At 43.1% G+C, this 8457-nt stretch overlaps 1 protein-coding gene across 4 annotated transcripts in view; it reads right to left on the bottom strand.

Moving 5' to 3' along the window:
* Positions 1-291: 291 nt before the first annotated feature.
* The window catches only part of LOC105521504 (chromosome unknown open reading frame, human C1orf101), a 177445-nt gene continuing 169279 nt past the window's right edge, over positions 292-8457 (bottom strand). For all 4 annotated transcript variants that reach the window (XM_011955717.1, XM_011955718.1, XM_011955720.1 and 1 more), the window contains 2 exons: positions 6910-6963; positions 292-720 (listed from right to left, as the gene is read on the bottom strand). In XM_011955717.1, the coding sequence (XP_011811107.1) occupies positions 570-720; positions 6910-6963 (205 nt within the window). In that variant the 3' untranslated portion in view covers positions 292-569. The remainder of the gene's footprint in view (positions 721-6909; positions 6964-8457) is intronic.

The following is an 8457-nucleotide window of genomic DNA, read 5'->3' as shown; positions in this document are numbered from 1 at the left end:
AGCCTGGGCAACACAGCAAGACCCTGTCTCAAAAAAATAAAATAAAATAAAATAAAATTTAGAACATCAGCTGCTCATTTCTAATATAATATATTTTACATTTCATATGTGAATTTACCAGTAGAAAAAAATCTGTTTAGGGCAGGTATTTAAATCCACACACTTTTTAAAATCCTTTATATATAAATTAACTACAGTCATATAAGGTTTCATGTGAAAAGTTTCATGCAAAATAATACTTAACACATAAATATATTTTCAAAATTTCACTTTCATTCTTACAAAGGATTATAACAGTCAAATTTATTTTTTTCATGCCATGTAAGAGTACATAGAGTACCTTTAAAATGAAGGGAAACACATAAAGGATTAATTTAATAACACACTATATATGAAAATATTTCTATTTTGGAGAGGGTTCAAGAATATTTTTCAGATCTTGAATTCAGTGCCTACTATGAGCTTATATTTAGTATTCTTAATACTAAATACTAACACTCTCAATCTAAGTATAAAATACACTGTTTCTCTATATACATATATCTGTAATAAACAAACTTTCAGTTTTCCTAATTCTTCTTATGTTTTCTTTGAGGTTTGTGAGGCGGTTTATAAATATATTGTCTATAAATCCTCACGTACCGAAAGTAGCTCAAAACGAGAATAGTGAAGAGCAGCATCAGGACGAAGAGGAAAGAAGCCACCAGGTAGACACTTGGACTGGAATCAGAAAAATAAGAGGCATTAGAAGTCATTGTTCACACTTCGGCTTTTAATTTCTTTAAACAATTTTTGAATGGCTAGCTACTATGCCATTGACATAGAACAAAGATGAATAAGCGCACTGTCCAGCCTCATGGTGTTTACCTTTTAGTGTTTGAGGCTAACCAGGCGGGAAAATAGACAAGGTGATCAATGCAGTGAGAAAAGGAAATGAAGTTATCTTTTATTTTCTTTGCGATGGAGTCTCACTCTGTCACCCAGCCGGGAGTGCAGTGGCTCACTGGAATGCCTGTCTCCTAGGTTCAAGCCATTCTCCTGCTTCAGCCTCCCAAGTAGCTGAGATTACAGGCAGGCACCACCACACCCAGCTAATTTTTGTATTTTTAGTAGAGTTGGGGTTTCACCATGTTGGCCAGGCTGGTCTCGAACTCCTGACCTCAAGTGATCTGCCCACCTCGCCCTCCCAAAGTACTGGGATTACAGGCGTGAGCCACTGTGCCCAGCCAGAAATGAAGTTTTGTGGGAGCCACACATCATGGAAGGCCTTCCAGTAGAGGGAATGTTTGAACTGAGCCTGGGCAGGAAGTTCTGTGGGAGCCACACATCATGGAAGGCCAGGGAAGGGGATGTCTGAGCTAAGCCTAGGTAGGAGTTAGCTCGGTATGAGTATGAGTGGGAGTAGGAGTTACCTAGTTAGCTAGATAAGAGTGGAGGAAGAGACCAAGGTGGGAACAGTGTTTCAGACAAAGGGAGAAGGGTATGGGAAGGCATGAAAACTTGGTAACACCTCAGGACCACTCCTAGACATTCTGGAACTGCAGCTCCTTCAGTATGACAGGAGCTCAGGTGCCAAGAGGAGTGGTTAGAGATGAGGATTGATAGGTGGGCAGGGCCAGATTGGAAAAACTGTTTAAGTCAAACTAGAGAGTGGGTTTTAGCCTAAGGCAGGAGAAAGCTTCAGAGGGATGATATAGGATTGACATTTTACAGGGATGATTCTGGAGTGTGAAGAATGGAAGAAAGCAAAGTATGAGTGTGAAGGTAGAAAAAGCAGTTATGACGTATTTGAATAATCGAGGTAAACTATAATGAGAGTCTTAACAAAATTAATGGCTGAAAAAGTGGAGAGAAGTGGATATATTTAAGACACATTTAGAAGTTAGATTGGATCGATCTTGGTGATTATTAAGATGTGGGGTTTGAGAAATATGAAGGAATAAAGGTTATCTTCCTTCCATGCTTTGGAGTTAGGTTACTGTGAGAATGGTGTTACCATTCACGGATGGAGGAAATTCAGAGGGAGGGGCACTTTTTTGAGGGTATGTGCGTATATGGTTGGCTTACTTTGGTGCATATTTAATTTGAGGTACCTGAGGGTCAGCCAGGTGTGTGTGTGTGTCTGTGTGTGTGTGTGCAGCACTTACTCTAGCCAGACATCTGCCTCTTCACCTAGAACTCTGCATGGGTACTTTTTTTGTTGGTTTGTTTGTTTTTGGAGATGAAGTTTCTCTCTGTTGCTCACGCTGGAGTACAGTGGCATGAATACGGCTCACTGCAGCCTCGACCTTTCAGGTTCAAGCGATCCTCCCACCTCAGCCTCCCAAGTAGCTGGGACTATAGACATGCACCATGAAACCTGGCTATTTTTTTTGGTGAGGAATAGAGATGGGGTCTTGCCATGTTGCCCAGGCTGGTCTTCAACTCTAGGCTCAAACAATCTGTCCAGCCTAGCCTCCTAAAGTGCCGGGATTAAGGTATGAGCCACCACGCTGGGCCTGCATGAATGCTTCTGATCAGAGGGGATTTATTTCTTAAGCCAGACACTGTGCTGTTTTCTATCTGGTGCCCTGGTATCTGACACTAGTTTTGGAGCCCCTTTTAAACCATAACTATTTGGTTTCAATGTTATAGTTTCCCCAGGCTTCCTTTGTCTTACCTTGCTCCTCTGTGGCTATAAACTTTATCTGTCCCCAGTGTATGATTTCCTCCTGAGAACTTAGTTCAGCCGCTTCACCATCTCCTATCTGCCTGACACTGTGCATGGTTCGAGCAATACAATGACGAGTGAAAACAGACATGGTCCCCATCCTTGGGGAGCTTACATTTTAGCGGGATATAATCATTAATCAAATAATGAGAAAATAAATAAAAAATTGCAACTGTGGTTAAGAACTAAGGAGAAATATACAATGCAATGAAAGCTTCTTAAAGCAGGATTTAACCTGGTAAATGGATCAAGAAATGCCTTCATGGGAAAAAGGTAATTATCTTAAAATCTGATGAATAAATAGAAGTGAAGTTGGTAAAGTGAAGTGTAGGTCAATAGAGGACGGAGGATTCTCGATAGAGGAAATGGCACGTGCACAGGCCCTGCTATGGGAGAGAGCGTGGAGAAGAACAGGACTGAAAGAAAGTTGCTCGGTCTGGAGCTGAGAAAATGTGAAGGACATGATCCAAGATGAGACTCGAAAAGTAGGTAGGGGCTAGATCATGCAAGGATTTGTAGGCCAAAACTCCTTAAGGAACTTTAATTTTATGGACAGAACTGTGAATGTTTCAAGCTACTAAAACTAGCATTGAAAAGATTACTCTAGCTCCAGTGAGGAGAATAAGCTAGAAGAACATAGGAGTGGATGAGGGGAGATTGGTTAGGAGTCTATCGCAGAGATAATGGTAGCCTGGATTAAGGAGGTGGTGATGGAGTAAGAAGTGGATCCATTCAAGGATGATTTAGGGGATTAAATGAATGGGAGATAGCTGTGGATTAGATGAACTGGAGAGAAACAGAGAGAGAGAGAGAGAGAGAGAGAGAGAGAGAAATGAATGTAAATCCTTGGTTTCTTGGTTTTGGTTTTGGTTTTTGACTCCTAGAGGTTTTGCTTGCATAGTTGGATGTACATTTCATGGGACAAATTGTGCAGGGAACAAGTGTAGAAGGGAACATTGGAAAACAGGGTACCATTCCTATCATAGCCCGTGTGAATGGATTTTCCTGGAGCTGTGCAAGGACAATCTATATGGCTATATGTAATTGCCCTAATGGATCAGTTTTAAGATAGATTAAATAATGGGATAGGGGAGTATGTGATAAGATCATGAGTTCACTTTTGGACATGTCCAGTTTGACTAGTCTTTAAGACATCTAAGAGAAGAAGTTAAGTAGACAGTAGGATGTATGGCTCTGGACTGTTCTAGAGATATTATTTGGGAGTCATGTGCATATAGATGCTAATTGAAGTCATAATTGTGGATGAGCTTGCCAGAGTGAGAAGCTCAGGACAGAACTGAGCCTCATGGGAGGCCAACATTTAAAGGCTGCTAAAGGAGGGTGAGGCTTTCTTTACTAGGGAGAGAGAGGCAGTGGCTACAGAAGTTTGGGAAAACCCATGGTGTGATACAACAGCCAAAGGAAGAGTCAACGCTGAAGAAAGATCTAATAAAATGAGGACTGAAAAATATCAATTAGCTCAATGAAGGCCAAAGCTATTTCAATGAACTAATCGGTAGAGTGAAGAGACAGAAACCTGACTGGATGGATTGGAGAAAGACGGCTGGACACAGGGAAATGGAGACTGTGAGTGTAGACAATACCTTTGAGAAGTTTTGTGCTGCAAAGGAGAAACTTGAGGGTCACCAAAAACCTATTAGAAGGATCTAGTTGAGAGGGAAAGTTGAATATACAGAAGAGAGAAGGAATAATTAATTTGAAAGTTTCCTCAGTAAGTGGAGAGGAACAGATAGTGTGCAAAGCATAGGTGGAAGAATTATATTTAAAAGGAGGAATCATATTTCCTTTGTCGTAACAGGACGGAAAGAGGAGAGGATGGATATAGATGTTAGTAGATTTTTCTGTTTGCAATCAGGAATAGAGGGCGTTCCTGTCTCATGGTTTCTAATTTCTCTGTGAGGATGGAAACAAGCTCACCTGATGATGATTAAGGAAAGCAGGTTTGCGGAGGAAGCTAATTAGATACAATCTGAAATCGCTGTTACAGAGAATGCTGCTCAGGTGTAGTCACAGAGAAAGTAGGTAGTTGGGGATTTGCCAGAGGGAGGAACAAATCCCAGAGGGGTGAGGGTGTACTGGCAAGTGTTCTTGAAATAATGGACTTTGAAATGTAAGGAAATGCAAAGTACAAAAAGAGAGACTGAAAGTAGAGGTGAAGGTTCCAGGGAGGGTGAAGGGGGGTTGCAGTGGGTGTCATGGAATTAACAAGCTGGAAGGACAGGAGGTCATGATCAGAGAATGGGATGTGATGTCTGGATTGATGCTTTAGGAAGCAGAGAAGTTACAAGTGATGACAGTGTGGAAGGTGTAACTATGGGAGTGGATGGCTGAAGTGCAGTAGAGGGAGGTCACCGAGGATGTGGTAAGGCCACGATTTTGGATGCTGGATGCGAACACTGATAGTGGGACTTGATGTGGAGAGGAAACCAGTGTGACGGGGCCAAAGTTGAGAATGAATGCAGCAGACTGTAGAGAGGACATGGTGATGAAGACAGACAGCTGGCGCTGCAGCAGACGCCATGAGCCTCAAAGGATCAGGGTATGTTTTGTGTTGGTTTTTTTGGTTTTGTTTTACAAGAACGAGGATAAAGAATGATCTGGAATTGGTAATAGGACCCCCTGAGGTACATGGGAGGTGAAAGAAAAGAGCACCACTTGAGAGGCCTGAAGGTGGAGCAGTGTCTTCCCGGGAGAGCCTGGTTACCCCTAAGGAGAGAGAGGGAGGGCTCAGAGGAAGGTTGAAGATCTGGGTGAGTTTGCTGGTTAAAGGATGGCAATTCCAGAGAGCAGAATGGAAACGCTGGGAAAGTGGTGGGGTTGAGTGCTGGGCTAGGAGCAAGGAAGTGCCGAGCTCTCTGCCTTCTACAAACTCATCTCCAGTCGCTGCTCAAGAAAAGGGCTCCATTATTAAGGAAATAATCAACCACCAGCCAGCCCTGGTGTGCCTCTGCTACCCTTCAGGGTCCAGGTGTTACTGGAGGCTAACCTACAGTCACTAACCAAATAGACTGTCCTGTATGCTGTGCTCATATGCCCTGGCTGCTGGACTCTAGCGCTGGCAGGTGAGAGCAGGGGCAGGTGGGTGAGATCCTCCTCCTTTGCCTTTCTCCCCGCTAACTCACTTGACTCTTTCTTTGGTTGGTGGGTACTTGGGTGGGCATATACCTTAATATTCACCTAAGTCAAACATACCAACCCCATGAGGAAGAAAGGTCACTAGGAAAAGGTTGTGCCTGTTTCCCAAGGTTATGTAGGAACAACTCTTGACTTCATTTGCAGGTTATTCCCACTATTAACACTCCGTCAGCACAGAAACCCCAGGAGCCAGTCATATTTACAGTGGGGCCATGAATAGCTTAATTGTTTTCCTTATGCCCTTATTTAACAATCCTCCCCCGCTCCCCCCACCAAAAAACCCCCATAAAACAAAACCCAAACACCCAAATTCCAAACACCAGGCCCAAAACAGAGTAGCAAAGTCATTTGGGGTTCTAACTTTAGTATCAGGACTTTTCATTCTGCCCTCCAAGGGAACTGGAGCTGAGTCCAGGGAAATCCCTTTACTGTTTCCTAAATGCATCAGAATGAGGGTCTGTGGTTGAAAGCTGACCCAGGCTTAGAGCAGAGGGCACAGCCACTGTCACCTCCCAATCCCTACCACTGCATTCTGGCATCTGCCAAGTAGGAGCAGCTGAGACAGGTTTGATAGGAAGACAGTGGCTGTTGAGTGGGATGGCACGAAAGGGGACCTTTGCTGCAGTAACAGTTCTCAGGAATTCCTTCCTGCTGTGTCCCTGTATACACACTATACACACATACAATTTTTAGGATGTCATATAGGGGGCAGAAGTAACAGGGCTTCAGGGAAACAGCAAGTTTCTGTCATTTGGGAAGACAGATTTCACAGATAGCCGCCCAAAAATCTAAATATAGACTGATTAAAACCATTGACTTTGCAGCGAACACTTGATACGTTTCTGTGTTGTTGTTTTAGGATTCATTTGCATATTATATACTGTATAATAATGTTTTTCATAATAAGATTTACGCTGGGGGCCCTGAAAACTGAGTGCACAGGCTGCTTCTGGGAGACACGGGGGGAGGTGCTTTTCCTTTTTAGCTGCCACTTGTATCTTAGAAATTCCCTAATTAAAGTCCAGTTAGGCACTGCTCATTACCTGGGAATCAGTCCAAACGTCTCTATTGCAAACATAGCTGTTAGGTTACAGAAACTGCAAATTAGAAAAATAATATTAAAGATTAAGTACAATATATTTTAAAATGCTCTCCATGTCCCTATGGTAACAATCAAACCATATATAATCCTAGTTAAGGTGTCATTTTCTTGACAAAAGACAGATGGATACATTCACAGAAGAGCTGTGGTTATTTTTCCCTGTGTATGTCTCAGGCTTCTCTGAGATTCCTCAAGAGCTCTCTATCCTGACAGCCTTACATCATTTTGATAGTGGTTCCCAAGGCAACAGTAATAATGATATTACTAATAAGTATTGGCAGACATAAAAAAGCTAACCTTTATGAGCATTAATACTTACTGAAAATGAATACTGGTAGGCACGGTGGCTCGCACCTGTAATCCCAGCCTTTGGGAGGCCAAGGCGGGCAGATCACCCGAGGTCAGGAGTTCGAGACCGACCTGACCAACAGGGTGAAACCCCTTCTCTAAAAATTAGCCACGTGTGGTGGCAGGCACCTGTAGTCACAGCTACTCGGGAGGCTGAGGCAGGAGAATCTCTTGAACCTGGGAGGCGGAGCTTGCAGTGAGCTGAGATCGTGCCACTGTACTCCAGCCTAGGTGACAGAGCGAGACTCCGTCTCAAAAAAAAAAAAAAAAAAGAATACTAATTGAGCATTGCTATGTACTAGGCAGCATGCCAAATGCTTACATGCATTATCTTAGTGGATCTTCACAGCAACCCTTCCTTGTAGATGAGGAAACTCAGATGAGGAGCTCAGGCAGGTTAAGCAACTTGAGAAAGTTTACACAGCTGTTAGCAGCAGAGCTGGGATTTGAAGTCAGGTTTTTCTGACCCTGCTGCCCATCATGTTCACCTGATGTAGGCTAACTCCTTCAGGAAGCTGACTATTAGGGGCTCCATATATAAAACTATTATTTCTAATGTTACTGAATGTCTCTCACTGTTAGGTATATTGCTTGGAATGAGGCAGGATATAGCTAAGCAAACATTTCTGACACGATTTCACCCACCTACATGTGGGAGAACATAGAAGAAAGGAACTTATTTTTATTGCATATTTGTTATGTGCTTGGCAAAGTGAGAGATTTTTACCCAGATGCTTCATTTACTCCTCAGAATACTGTAAGGCAGGTATTATCAACCCACTCTACAGATACAGAACGGCTCAAAAAGAGTAAGCAACTTTCTTTAGACTGAGTAGCTAGTAGTGGCAAAACTGGGATTCAAACCAAAGTAGACGCTACCAATATATCAATTTGGGGAACTGGCATGTAAATACAGCCCACAAACAACAATACAAGATACAGGGTTATACATTGTAGGCTGGGCACGGTGGCTCACGTCTGTGATTCCAGCACTTTGGGAGGCCGCGGCGGGTGGATTGCCTGAGCTCAGGAGTTGGAGACCAGCCTGGGCAACATGGTGTAACCCTGTCTCTACTAAAATACCAAAAATTAGCCAGGTGTGGGGGTCTGCGCCTGTAGTCCCAGCTACTCGGGAGGCTGA

The sequence above is a fragment of the Colobus angolensis genome, unplaced genomic scaffold (assembly GCF_000951035.1).
Source record: "Colobus angolensis palliatus isolate OR3802 unplaced genomic scaffold, Cang.pa_1.0 Scaffold40, whole genome shotgun sequence".
In the NCBI taxonomy this organism is placed as follows: Eukaryota; Metazoa; Chordata; class Mammalia; order Primates; family Cercopithecidae; genus Colobus; species Colobus angolensis.
The sequence above is the reverse complement of the archived record's forward strand: the minus strand, read 5'-3'. Positions and strand labels throughout refer to the sequence as shown.